The following is a 14,126-nucleotide window of genomic DNA, read 5'->3' as shown; positions in this document are numbered from 1 at the left end:
AAAAAAAAAAAAAAAAAAAAATTAGGTTGAAACTGGGAATGGTATGCATGCATTTAATCCTAGCACGTGAGAGGGGGAAGTCTGTGAGTTAGAGGGCAGCACGGTCTTTCTATATAGTGAGATGCAGGCCAGACAGGTCTACACAGTTAGATCCTGTCTCAAAAAACCAAAAAAGACCAAACACTGTTTATTCTATTAAGAAAACTAAACTGGGCATACATTTTTTATTTGTGTGTGTGTGTGTGTGTGAGGTGGGGGGAGGGGGGTTGGAGTTGAATCCAGAGTGTGTGAGAGACTGGAGTTGAACCCAGAGCCTTATATATGCTAGAGCTTTCAGACCAAGTTACATCCCCTGTCTGGATAAAATTAACAGGCAAAGGAAGGAATCACTTAAACTACCCAAAATTCAAGACATGGTGATTTGGGTTGGGGGAGACACTGTAGGCTGGCTGATCAGATCTGTAATTGTAATATATATATATTTTTTTTTCAAATAAACAGTATGCAAAATAATAAAAGCAGACTACGTCCAGGCAGCAGGCATTAACAGGGACCATGTGTGTGGTTCTGCATCAGGCCTGATGGCTTGCAGGCAGGAGGGTGGGGAGACCCTACTTACACGATGGCGCTCACTCCTCTGCAGTAGCGTTCCCACATGCTTCGGAAACGGGGCTGCCCCCCAATGTCCCAGAGCTGAGAGAGAAGAGGATGGGGAGAAGGTGGCCTCAGGGGCAGGCAGACAACTGAAAGCCATTGGGTTCTTAGCTTCCCTTCTGCAGTCTCCCCCCACCCTAAGGTCACAGCCCCTCCCCCCCTCCCGGTTTCCCTCTCCCCCCTATCATCTACAGTGCCTATCTTCAGCTCCCTTTCCCCAGTCCTCCAGCAGCAGGTTGCCACCCTCCCCTCCCCTGGCTGGCACTTCCCAGGTGCCTCTGTCGCCCTCCCTCACCTTGATGGTCACGTTCCCTTTGGTGATTTTTCGCATGTTGAAACCCACAGTGGGGATCATGTCCTCATTGAACTGTCCTGACTAGAGAGAAGAGAGCCAGGATTGGAAAAGATGCAAACATTGTCAGGACCCAGATGTGATGGCCCTCCCTGGTGGGTCCAGAGCAAGAGGTTGCAGGGCGACTTATCGGTGACCTCAGATTTTCTCTTGAATGTCTTCTGCTTTCAGGGAGCATGGATGTCAACAACTTACATGCCATCCATATCTGGAAGTCTATGGGGAAGAGGTCACTAGCCCTTGGGTACTCTCAGGGTCTCTCAGTCTAGACAGGGAGAAAGCTATTCCCAAGGTCTAACCTACAGTTTTTGTTAAAAGAAGCCCCTTTACTTAGTCTCCAGTTGAGTTAGGAGAATACATTACTTCTCAGGACAAGAGGCTCACCACAAGAGACATGGCCAGGAAAGCAGAGATTATCAAAGTAGTAGTAAATTGTGTTTTAAAAATGAGGAGCTGGGCAGTAGTGGCACACGCCTTTAATCCCAGCATTTGGGAGGCAGAGGCAGGTGGATCTCTGTGAGGCCATCCTGGTTTACATAGGGAGATCTAGGACAGCCTTGGCTACATAAATAGACTATGTCTGAATAGGTGGGTTGGGACTAAATTCACCACCCACAAAATGCAACACCTATTAGTATTCATCTGTTATACTCTACCACGAATAGTCCACAGTCTCTATGACTTACCTACATATGTGTCTCCTCTCTGGGCTGAGAGCTTTCTGGGGGAGAGGAACCAGGTCTATAGTAACAGCGTTAATGTTTGCTGAATGAGCTGAGAATAATTCCAGCTCCCATAATTCCTTTCAATGTCTGGTATTTTTCTCTCCCTGCATTCATTGTGTTTGAAATCTCTGGGTTAATCTAAAGTAGACACAGGCTTCAAATAAGGCCAGCCCTAACTCCTCCCAGGTCACCTTCCCGTCAAGGTAACAGGTGGGAGCAGGAGAGACAGATGGAGGCCACACAGGAGAGGGCTGATGGTACCTGGAAGCTGAGGGTGATGATCGTGTGCCTGTACCACAGCTTTTTGTCTCCTACCAGGTAGTAGACTACTTTGCTTGAGTCCCATACAGAGACCAGGGGCTCTGACCACTAGACAAAGAGCAGGAGATGACCAGTTCTCAGTCGGTGCCTGGAAGCCTCAGTGACGTGCTCCAGGTATACCAGATGAGCAAGCCACTCCCCTGCCTCTGAAGGCCCAATGCTCAGTGACAAGGAATAGCAGGGAATCCTCATCTGAGAACTGCAGCTGGATTTTGGAAATCCTCTGAGCCCCCTGGATGTACAGTCATCCACAGGGGTGGGTCCAGGGCCTGCCTCACAGTCCCTCATGAAGATGGCATTGCAATGTTCTACAGGGTGTACTGGTAGATTCCTAAAACCCCCAAATTCAGGTGGAGGGGGAAGAATTAAGAGTTCAAGGTCAGCCTCAGCTAAATAGTAAGTTTGAGGTCAGTCTGGGTTATATGAAATTTGATCTCAAAAACCAAAAAATAAAATAAAATAAATAAATAAAATGCCAGCACACATCTAACGATATACTTTAATTTTATACTTATTTATTTACTCTGTGTGTGTGTGTACACGTGCATGTGCACAAGCCACAACATGCTTGTGGAGGTCAGAGGATAACTCTTGGGAGTTGGTTCCCGCCTACAATCTTTGCTGAGTCCTGGTATTGAATCCAGGCTATGTTGCCAGACTACCTTAGGGATAACTAAGCCACAGTACCCCGGAAGTGCCTGATCTTGTCTGATCTCAGAAGCTAAGCAAGGCTGGGCCTGTTTAGTACTTGGATGGGACATGTCTCCTGTGCTCAAGTGACCTCCTCCAGGACCCTAGACCAGCGGGGACTGTAGGGCTCCTGGAATTGTGACTATGGCTCACTAAGTGCTTGGGAGTGGCTCTGATGCTGTGTGGAACCGTCACTGCGCTTTGGGAACTGAAAGACCCATATGCTCCCAAATAGATGAGAGCATAGCCTGGAAGACCGTGACCCTGGCAAAGAGATGCTAGGAGACTCTCAGACAACCAGGCCTTCCAACACCCAGATTCTGCTCAGTTGGGAATTGGAGCTAAGTTGCAATCAGGCTATGATTTAATTTCCCTGCTAATGACTCAAATTCTTCCTGTAAGGATGGAAGCAACTTTACGTCATGTAACCCAACCTTTTGTCTCAGACTTGAATCTATTCATCTACCATCATTCTCTTTTCTCCTTTACCTTCTCTCTCTCTCTCTCTCTCTCTCTCTCTCTCTCTCTCTCTCTCTCTCTCTCTCTGGTGCAAAGATTATAGGCGTGTGCCTCTGTGTCTGGTTTTATGTGGTGTTAGGGGTTGAACTCGAGGCTTTGGACCTGTTAGGCAAGCCCCTCTGTCAACAAAGATACATCCCTAGCTCCTCCATTTATTATTATTATTATTCATTACTATTATATGAAGTGATCAAGACTGGCCTTCAACTCCTAATCCTCCTGCCTCAGACCCTGAATGGCTAGGACTAACAGTGTGCACCACTGTGCTAGGCTTCCACTCCCTCTCATGCTAGTTCAAATTATCAGAAAGTTCTTTATGACTCAAAAACGCATCTTCCTATAACCTGTGCCCCCCTTTGTTCTTTAGTCCTTCTGGGTACCCCAAGACCAATTCATCTATAGTGACAGCTTTTCATGTTTTAAGATATTCGAAATGACCCCCGTCAATGGGCATGACCATTCATGCCTACAGTCTAGCACTAGGGAGACTAGAGGATTGACCAGACCCTGTCTCAAAGAGAAAAGAAAAGAACGGCCTTTTTGCTTCTCTTGGGCAAAAACTGATCTCCCACTTTTCTAATAAAACAGCTTTCAGCACTCAGCCGAGTTTCTGTCTCTCAGACATACTGCAATGGCTCCTTACACTCTTTTTAGTTAACCTGCTAAGCGGCTGAGCTCACTAAACTCAATTCCTATTCCCTGCCACATCTCATTGGTGTGTGTGTGTGGGGGGGGGTGGATGAGGGGGCACAAGGGTTTGCTGAGACAAACAGAAGCCAAGTCAAGAGCAAAGGCAGTGGTGGGCATGGGCACAGAGCCCAGGGGTTCCTAATCCTTTTGTAACTGTAGGGGGAGCGGCAGAATGTCTGTCAGGGCTCTGGTGGGTCTGAGAAGGCTGGAGTTACCCAGCTGCTAGAATTCCCTGCAGCACCCTAGGTGGTGGTTTTACCTATTAGGGTCTCTTGAGAGAAAGGAAATTCAGCTTGTCGATTTAGTGGTAAATTTAGTATCAAAAAGGAGAAGGGGGGTGGGGGAAGGAATGTTGAATACCAAACAAAACTGGTTTGTCTTTTTTTGTCTGTTTTTGTTTTTGTTTGTTTTTTTAATTTCTGAAACAAAGTCTCTCTCTATCCCAGGCTGCTCTCAGACTAGGGATCCTGCCTCAGCATCTAGACTGCTGGGTTTACGGGCATGCTCCATCATGCTTAGTTTCAAGGAACCTCTTGACTCTGGCAGGAGAATTTGAGAACTTGGCTTCTGTCCCTGACCTGTCAGAGCCTTCCATTCTCTGAGAAGATGCTGGTCTTGAAGGGTAGGCCCAGGCCAGGAAGTTGAACCCACCTAGGTGTCTCTGCATCCCTATACTAACATGCCGCTGAGAAAGGCATCCCTAGGGACTGGAGGTGATGTCTTGGCAGAGTCCAAACAGCTAGTTTCTCCTTTGGAGAAATACTAAAACATCTCCCAGACCCAAATGCCCCAAACCAAGTCACCTAGGTCTGAAGAGACAGGTGGGAATCTGGGTGCTGGCTTCCTGCTCTGACAGCCCAAGAGGCAAGTCAACACCAAGCCTAACCAAGGTGTTTGGTCCTAGGGACACAGCATGGCAGTCAGGAAGCATATGTGTGTTAGTTCAGAAAAACATGTCCCAAACCTCAGCAGAGGCCCCGTGGAATAAGAAGGGTCACTGGGTAGAGGAAGGTCCAGAGGTCAATGGCGGAGCATATTTAGGGAAGAGAGAGCGCCCATGCTTGATCATATAACCATTAAGTCCCTCTGAAGGGCCCCTCCTGCAGGGATATTGAGCCCTGTGGAGCTTCAGGGTCGGGCAACAATACAATACAGGCAAGTGGTGGTACCGAAGCTGGTGGCCTCACATCTTTGCGGACCTGCACATCAGCATTTTTAACCTATATCTGGCGAATTCACAGTCCTTGGAAAACCCATCTTTGGGAACGGGCCTAGGTTCGGGGGGTGGGGGTGGGGGTGGGGGAACTATGTCCCCGTCCCAAGCCTTACTTGGTCCCATAAGCACAGTCTTGCCTAGCTTGGAAATACAGGCTGCAGCCATTACTGCAGCTCAGCTCACGCCCAGGGAGCTCATCTTCCTCTTTTTTAAAGAGAAATTTTAACTCCTTCTTCACCACTCCTCTGGCACAGACATACAACTGCAATCACTTCCCTCTCTCCCCCACCTCCCCCAGTGCCGAGTCTCCAAAGCTGCTCTCTCCCCTGTCCCCAGATGGATGGCACCCCTCCAGCTCATCCTCTCGGGTCCTCGGTACCCACTCTTGCAACTTCTGAGCCAAGTGGACTCTCCCAACTCCCTTTATAGTGCCATGCTTTCTGGACCCCAACGCTAAGGCAGGCCCGGGACAGGTTCCGGGGAGGAGTCTGGGCTAGAGCCAGGACCTCAGCTGACTCCTCTGCCTCTAGGGATACCTTCCCCCCGCCCCAAAGGGCCGCGGCTTCCGCGTCCAGCAAGGGTAGGCAGAGCCCTCGGGGTGGGGCTGCTAGGGCACCCTGGCAACACGCTCCGGCCGCGCGTCCCGTGACCCTCCACGCGCGGAGCGGGAAGGTCCGGGCACTTTCGCCCCGTCATGCCCCTTTGCGCCCGCCTCGGGGGCCTGTCAGCCTGCGGCGGGTTCCCGGTGCGTGGAGACATCTCAGTGCCGCCAGCTCCGGAGGAACGCAAGCTCGGTTCTCCTGGTCCTCGCTACCCCGCCCCCAGCCCTGCCATCCTAGCCCAGGTCGGAGAACGGGTGGCACGCCAGTCAGTCCCCCAAGAACCGTGCTAGGCCCTAAGCGCCCGGAGCCGGCTCCTCCCTGCCCGGAACCCGGCGGTGCCGGGCCACGCCAGGCGCCGACCCCAGCTGCCTAGGGCGCGGCGCCGGCGACACATCTGCCCGCATACCGCGATCACGTTGACGAAGGTGGTCTTGCCCGAGTACTGCAGCCCCACCAGCGTGAGCTCCATTTCCTCCTTCCAGAACAGGGCCTTGAACCAGTCCAGCAGCTTGTTGAACAAAGCGATCATGGTCGCTGCCACCGGCCGCGCCCGGTGCCGGGTCCCCGCCGCCTTCGGTGCCCTCGCGCTGCGGCCCGGAGCGGCCCCTCCCCGGTGCGGCCGGGTCCCGCGGCTCGGTGCGGGCGGAGGCTGGAGCGCGGCGGCCGACGACGCGCTGCCCGAGGATCCGCTCGCCGATGGGTGTGGCCACGGCGCCTCCACCTCCCCCGCCGCCGCCGCCGCCCTCCCGCGGGCCGGGCCGCGTCCTGCTCGCACCCGAGCGCGCTCCAGTCTCGCGCGCGGCCTAGGCCAGCGCCCGCGGGCGGGGCGGCGGGGACCCGCGGCGGCCGGGAGGAGCGTGATGGCGCGCTTGCGGAGAAAGCTGTAATTTTATTTTTCCTGCTGCCCTCGTTTGCCCCGCCCCGACTGCACCGCTTTCTGGCTTGAACGGTGGTCGGTCCTGGGCGGGTGGTGTCCCGATTAAGCTGGGGTATTTCCAGGCCGAAGAACCGTGGCATGAAGATCTCCAAGAAACGGTTTTGTTCCCTGAACCCTTGCCTCTGAGCATCTCTGGGTACCGAATTCCATCCCCCGAAATGCCATAGAGAGTAACAGCCGGATTTAGAGCCCTTAATACTCCATCTTGTTTTGTTAACCACAGTTTGCCAGGCTACTTGTCTGGGAAGCCCAAAGTGAGATCGACATTTGAACTTGATGCTTGTCTTCACTATAAAGAGACGGGCAAAATCAGGGCAAGGGATTCCCTGTGAGGAACGGCGGTAGCAAAGGAAAAAAATGTATGCTATTTTGATACAAAGTTTTTGATAGTGGGTGGTGGAGAGTCTGCCAAGAAGTCCCCATCCTCCCTTGCAGGAGATAACAGCTCAGTCAACCGGCTGTGCCTTCCTGGTCCCAGGATTCCTGGGTAGCTGGGCTCTCTTTGGGGGTCGGTTTTCACCTGGAGGCTGTGATGAACTGTTAACATCAACTGTATGGATTAAACCTATTAAAGAATCAGACAGCCCTCAACATCTGGATCAACCTATTCTGACCTACTAACATCTGTTTAATAAGTTCTTCTCTTCCTCCATAGGTACATGCTATAGTCTGACATGTTTAAATTAAAGTTTAAGTTTAAGTAATAGATTTTCATTGCTTTACGTTTCTGTGTCTTTCCCCCAGATTCATATATTGAAATCCCACTCCTCAAAGTGATGACCATATAAGGCGACTAGGTTATGAGGGTGAAGGCCTCCTAGCTAAGATTAGTGCCCTTATATAAGGAGAGAACAACAGAGGTGCCCAGAGCCTATTCTCCTCCCATCTTGAGACTACAAAGAGAAGGCTGTATGTAATCTATTAGCCAAAAAGTGACTCCTAACCAGACCCTGAATCTACCGTACCATGACAGATAGCTTTCCTGTCTTTCAAGCCACGAGCAACAACTTTCTGTTGTTTATAAGTTACTCAGTGTGGGGTGCTTTGTTACAGTAGCACCCTGAACAAGGTAGTGCCTCTGTGTCTCCCTTCCATTGATTACAGTTTTGTTACCATGTCCTTAGAAGTACTGGAAAAGAGTGTATCTTAGGGGTAAAGATCTAGTAACCTGTTTCTGCTCCCGAGAGCCTTACTCTGTTGCTAGAGAGAGCCCCAGAGGCTTAAAATGATGGAAAGAAGAATTGGGTGGGCATCCAAGAGGTTATTTATTTATTTATTATGCTTTTCCAGAGCCTGTGCCCTCTAGAACAGGGTTGGGGTGACTGTATAGGGAGGGAGCCCATAGGACTGTACAATTGCTCCCTTGCTCCCTTCTATACAGTCTCTGAGCTCATGGTAGCATCCTGTACTTTAGAAGCCTATCCTGGGCAGCAGTGCAGACCTTTTGGGGGACTTAAAAAAAAGTGGAAGTGCAAGCCACCACTCCAAGACTAAAGAGAAGCAGAGCGCCTACTCAGCTCAAGTCGAACATTAAAGATGTTAACCTCAGTTGTAGCCTCACATTATTTTTGCTTGTTTGTTTAGTTTCTTTCTTTCTTTCTTTCTTTCTTTCTTTCTTTCTTTCTTTCTTTCTTTTTTTTTTTTTTTTGTTTTTTGAGGCAGGGTTTCTCTGTATAGCCCTGGCTGTCCTGGAACTCACTTTGTAGATCAGGCTGGCCTCGAACTCAGAAATCCGCCTGCCTCTGCCTCCAGAGTGCTGGGATTAAAGGCGTGCACCACCATGCCCGGCTGTTTAGTTTCTTTTTGTTTGCTTGCTTTTGAGATAGGGTCTCACATCGCCAAGGCTGGTCTGGAACTCCTGATTCTCCTGTCTTCCCTGTTCAAGTGCAGCTCACAGGCTTTCACACTATGTCCAGAAGCACTTCCCGTTCTCCAGAGAGATGCCAGGAGGCAAGGGGGCAGTCACTCCTCCAATTCCTTGGGGTTTTCATGGAGGACTTGTGTCACTTAGCACATCCAGGAGCTGAGGACAGACAGTACGGATAGTATTCTGTTTTCCTCCCCACAGACAGCCCAGTCTGGGTCAAGGAAGACTCAGGGTTTGTCTGGCTTTCTGGGATACATAGTTCATCCCTGAGATAGATCGCGAGTTCCCTGGAAATTGTGTGAAGTGATGAGGAGGAGGGCTGAAGGTCTTAGCCCCATGCTGCTTGGAGTGGTGACCACCCAGCCTGCTTCTGGAACCAGATAAGCACTCTGCAAAGAAATATAAGCCAGGGGAGGTATGGCAGGTAGGTTTTCTTGAAGCAGACATAGCTCTTTGTCTCTTCTCTCCTCTTTCTTTGATACTTCATGGGTACCTAAAGGATGCTCTGAAGTCACAGAAGCAAAGCAGAGAGTGCTGGGTTTTCCCCCAGAGAGTGGTTGGGGGCAGATGACAGGAAGGAAGCCATAGAAGCAGAGGCAACCCTCATCTCCTCCAGAGAATAGAGTGCTCAAGATTGCCTTAAAAAAAAATCTTGTTATGTTGTCCTAGCTAGCCTGGTACTCAAAATGTAGATCTAGCTGACCTCAAACTCGCAGCAATCCTCCTGCTTCTACTCCTGAGTGCTAGGATGACAGGTACATCATCACTCCTGGGCTCATCCAGTGATCCCAACTGCTAGAGCTGGTTACCTCTGCATCTCCTTTTATGATATGTATGGAGGCAGGCCAATCAAGGCCCTTATTCTCTTCTGAGCCGGTTGTCTAGCACTCACGGGTGTATGGGGAGGAGCAGTCTATGTAGGATAGAGAGGATTTGACCAAGGTCAGACCAGGATTTTCCCTGCTGTTGCATCTGGCCTGTGTGTGGGCAAGGCCTTAATGGAAGAGGATCTTGCAATCACCATCTCTGCAGCCCCATCAGCAGGGCTACATCTGGAATGGCTTTCAGGAACATTCTGTTTGACTGACTCTTTGTGTCATGGACAAGGAAGGGAGCTCACCGAAAGCACCTAGATAAGTCAGCACTCCAGCTGCTCTCTCAATCCATTGCAAGGACCAGCTCCTATCTGTAAGTTCAGAGCCACAGGACGCTCCAGCATGCTCCACTGGGGGCCACCGAAGAAGGCAGAGTCGTGGTCGGAGGTGAAGACCCGTGGCCTGGCTCCTGTTGCTTGCTGGGGCAGTTTCCTGAGACTGTAAAGTATTCCAGGGATCCCTTTCCTGTGCTGATGCAGAAGCCGTGCCAGAGCTCACAGCCCACTTGCCCAGACCCACTGTCTCAGGCCTGAGAGGCCCACGGGCTGGTGGAGCGTCAGGGGTTGGGCTCCGGGGGCAGCTGGGCTGCATACAGGGCCAAAGTGTGGTGCAGGAACTGGTACTGCTCGGCCGTCTGGATCATGCCTCCTCTGTAAGCAGAGTCAAGAGTCAGAGTCAAGAACACCTGCCCTGTGCTAAGGTTAGCATCCCCTCTTACTGTCCTGCTAGGGAAGCCCTGACTCACTCCTCCCCATAGGCACCCTTGCCCTTCCTACTCCCCTTTACTGTCCTCTGCCAGGACAACCCCAAGGGAGGAAGTGCAACAGGTACTGCCCTGTCTTGACTCTTGGTCTTCTGTCTCTTATCCATCCAGCTCTTCAGCAAAATCAGACCCATACTCAACTCTGCCATTTGTAATCTTAAAAATGAAAACCGTTAGCCCCACATGTGTAGAACAGGTCTCATTTCTAAAACACTCAAGAAGTGAACCCATTTTCTCCTGAGTAGAGAATTTGGGTGCCAGGAGAGATTGAGGGAAAATTCAGGGTGACATATTTAATTCCAGGCCCCCAAGCTAACATTTCAGACCATCTTTCATGTGGGCTTAGTTATTGGCAAACTAGAAAGTTCTTTTGAATAAAACAAGTTCCTTGCTTTCTTCCAGGAGGACCTGCAGGTGATGTGCACCTCAGAGCCACTAATGTCCTTTTCAATTACTGTGGCCGCCCGCACCTGTTTCCCATGGACCCACCTGTCTAGTCGAAGTTGGCACACGATGCCCAGAATATCCACTTCCCCTCGGGCCTTCAGCTGCTGGCAGCCGATGCGGGTGGCGATGAAGCAGCCGGTCCGGCCGATCCCTGCACTGGATGGAACCAGAGAGAGGATGGGGAAGTCACAGGAGACCAGGGAATGGGGGAGACAAGTGAGCATGGAAGGTTAAGGCAAGGCTTCACGTGATGAAAGAAGAAATGGTATTAAAGTGTTCTGTTTGTGGGGTGGGACTTGCACATCTCTGATTCCAGTATCCCTGGCATCCCTGGTGGAGGCAGAAAACAACTTACCCAGGAGAAGTCTGTAAGCCCTTATTAGCCTCACTCTATGCCTAGTCCAGCTCACCATTAAATTAGTTAATTAATCTTTTTAAGATAGGATTTCACTATGGCTGTCCTGGAACTCACTATGTAGAGCAAACCGACCTTGAACTCAGAGATCCACCTGCCTCTGCCTCTCAAGTTCTGGGATTAACACCCCCCCCCCCAGAAAGAGTTTTACTCTAGAGTCCAGGGAAGCCTGGAACTTACTATATATCCTAAACTCACTGTAATCTTTCTGCTTCAGCCTCCTGAGTCCTGGTTGTCCAGGACAGTCAGAGTTTCAGAAGAGTGCCACCATATCAAGTCTTTTTTTTTTTTCTTTTTTTCTTTTTTGTTAGTTTGTTTATTTGAGACAGATTTTCTCTATGTAGCCCTTGCTGGCCCTGGACTTACTGGGTAGACCAGGCTGGCCTCAAACTCACAGCGATCTGCCTGCCTCTGCTCCCAAGTGCTGGGATTGAAGCACAGATTTGTACTTTTTCCAGTTGTTTTTTCTTTCTTTTTCTTTTATATTTTTATTTATTTTAATCTCTCTCTCTCTCTCTCTCTCTCTCTCTCTCTCTCTCTGTATGTGTGTGTGCATGTGTGCACACGCATCACTGTACCTGTGTGAAGCTCAGTAGAGACCTCTCATGAGTCAGTTCTGTTCTTAAACCATGTAGGGCCCAGAGATTGAACTCAGGATGTCAGGCTTGAACTGCGGGTGCCTTTACCCATGGAGGCACCATGGTGACCCCTGATTTTTCTTTTCTTTTTGATAATAGGGACTAGTCATGTAGCCAGGACTGACCTTAGATTAGCAGTCTTACTGCTTTGGCCTCAAGTATGCTCTGCCACACCCTAGTCCAGCGCACACGGTGGCGATCACATCTGTTTACAGCACCTGCCTGGGCATTGGCTGTCCTCCTGAGCGTTCCTTCTCTGACCACAGCCTCCTCCCAGCTCCATGTGAGCTTCCATGGATGCTCCAGGGCCCCCATCCCATTATCCTCTTCTTGCTCCATCATCTTTCTCTCTTCCCGCACCCCTCCCCTTCTTGCCCTTTCTGGCTTTCAGCTCCCCGCTTAAGTCTTACATGTGCCTCCAGTAGAAGGAGGTGTATACTGGGGTGTGTAGAAGCTACTAGTGACTTCCAGCACTGAAGTGTGTGCGCGCACCCTCTGCATGGGTCCAAGCATGCCCTGTGTGTACTGTTTGCTTCTCCCTCTTCCTCCTCCTCCTCCTCCCCCTCCTCCTCTCTTTCTCTCTCAACAAAACATCATATAGCCCAGGCTACCTTGAACTCCCTATGTACTTTAGATAGGCTTTCAGCTCCTGGTACTCCCATCTCTACCTCCCAGGTACTGGGAATACAGGAATATGCCACTGTGCCCGGCCCCAGGCATCACAAAACCCAAAACAAAATGGCAAATCTAAGTGTCTTAGCCAATCATGCAAGTCCGATTCACGAAGCCCTTAGCTGCCTTCCATACTGTTTTCCATCAGTGTCCCTACATATAAGCACCACTCACAACAAGCTCCACCCATGACAAGCTCCACCCAAGCTCCACCCACAACAAGCTCCACCCACAACAAGCTCCACCCACAACAAGCTCCACACACACACACACACACACACACACACACACACACACACAGCCCCCCCCAAAGCTCCACCCACAACAAGCTCCACCCACCCACAAGCTTCGGACTCCTCTTTGACCCTCCTGACAATGTATCTTTTTTGTTTTGTTTTGTTTTAAAGTTTATTTCCTGAGCATATAAAGTTCTCTGCCTGAACATTTTCCTTTCCCCCTTTCAGAGGCTTATTCCCTCTGAGGTATTAGGTGACCTGACCCTGTGGCCTCTGTACTACTCCATTCAGCTCTGAATTGTGGTCTGCTTCATTGTTTAATCGGCTACCCTTCTGACTAGTCTATTAACCTGCCGGGGAAGAAACTAAACTGTTTTGTTCACCGTTATCTTCTTAGTATTTAACATTGTGCCTGATGATAGCAATAATAGGTTTCCAATAAGTCCATTACAGTTCATGCCTGTAATCCCAAACTGAGATTGAGAGGTTGAGAAGCTGAGGCAGGAGGATTGCTGTGAGTTTGATGCTAACCTTGGGCACAAAGAGGGATCCTGTCTCAACAACAACAAAAATAAAACAAACAAAAAAACAAACAAACAACACAACAAACCCAGCAAAAACAAAACCAATCCCAACACTAAAAGACCTAAGCATACGAAAATGTTATCTGGTGCCTAAAGGGGCTCCCCAACAGTGGGGACAGAGTTTATCTCATCTCTACCTCACTAGAAACTTCCCACAAGCCAGAGTTCTGTCTAGTTAAGAGTTGGGCCTGTCTGGTGTGGTGTTGGATGCCTCCACACCAGAGACTTAGTGAGCAGGGAAGGCAAGCACTGGATCTGTGCTGGGACCAGGGAAGTCCCTACCTGCAGTGAACCACTATAGGCCCGGAGTTGGCAGCTGTCTCTGGGGTCTCCACCTCGGCCACCAGGCGCAGCAGAGGCCCGGCTGATTCTGGAGTCTGGTGGTCTGGCCAGGCTGAGAAGAGGATGTGTTTCACTGACCGGCATTCCTGTTGGTGCTGGGGTGTGAGAAACCAGGAGAATAAGGCATGGGATGTGGGTGTGGGTGCTGTGATCAATCGATCAATCATGCACAGTGGGATGCAGCACGCAGGGGTGAGTCTCCTGGCTACTTTGCTATTCAGCTTTGCCCAGGCTCAAGTCTTGGTTGTGCCTCTATCTATTGTGGGACTGTGGATAAGTGCAATAATCTCATTTTCTTCCCTAGAAGTGGGCACAGTGATATCTTTTTTGTTTGCCTCCCAGGATACTTGGGGAACAACGAACTGATACAGAAATCATTTGGAAGTGTAAGAATGTGTACCTTAACAGAAAGCCCTTCCTTCCTTCCTTCCTTCCTTCCTTCCTTCCTTCCTTCCTTCCTTCCTTCCTCCCTCCCTCCCTCCCTCCCTCCCTTCCTTCCTTCCTTCCTCACTCACTCCCTCCTTCCCTTCTCTCTCAATAGGAATCTTGCTATGTTGTTCCAGTCAGTTCTCTTCTCCTGT

The 14,126-nt window shown here is 50.2% G+C and overlaps 2 protein-coding genes across 3 annotated transcripts in view; both read right to left on the bottom strand.

Annotated features, from left to right (window-relative positions):
- Positions 1–6,462, bottom strand: part of Arl8a (ADP ribosylation factor like GTPase 8A) — a 9,095-nt gene extending 2,633 nt beyond the window's left edge. Inside the window, exons 1-3 of the mRNA XM_021162340.2 lie at positions 6,176–6,462; positions 950–1,030; positions 620–693 (exon numbers count right to left, since the gene is read on the bottom strand). Coding sequence (XP_021017999.1) covers positions 620–693; positions 950–1,030; positions 6,176–6,298 — 278 coding nt within the window. The 5' untranslated portion in view covers positions 6,299–6,462. The remainder of the gene's footprint in view (positions 1–619; positions 694–949; positions 1,031–6,175) is intronic.
- A 1,895-nt stretch (positions 6,463–8,357) lies between these two features.
- The window catches only part of Ptpn7 (protein tyrosine phosphatase non-receptor type 7), a 12,174-nt gene continuing 6,405 nt past the window's right edge, over positions 8,358–14,126 (bottom strand). For both annotated transcript variants that reach the window (XM_021162760.2, XM_029482271.1), the window contains exons 8-10: positions 13,486–13,640; positions 10,701–10,814; positions 8,358–10,098 (exon numbers count right to left, since the gene is read on the bottom strand). In XM_021162760.2, coding sequence (XP_021018419.1) covers positions 10,005–10,098; positions 10,701–10,814; positions 13,486–13,640 — 363 coding nt within the window. In that variant the 3' untranslated portion in view covers positions 8,358–10,004. The remainder of the gene's footprint in view (positions 10,099–10,700; positions 10,815–13,485; positions 13,641–14,126) is intronic.

This window comes from Mus caroli, chromosome 1, assembly GCF_900094665.2.
Source record: "Mus caroli chromosome 1, CAROLI_EIJ_v1.1, whole genome shotgun sequence".
NCBI classification, from domain to species: domain Eukaryota; kingdom Metazoa; phylum Chordata; class Mammalia; order Rodentia; family Muridae; genus Mus; species Mus caroli.
Note: the sequence above shows the minus strand (reverse complement) of the source record. Positions and strands in the feature narration are given on the sequence as shown.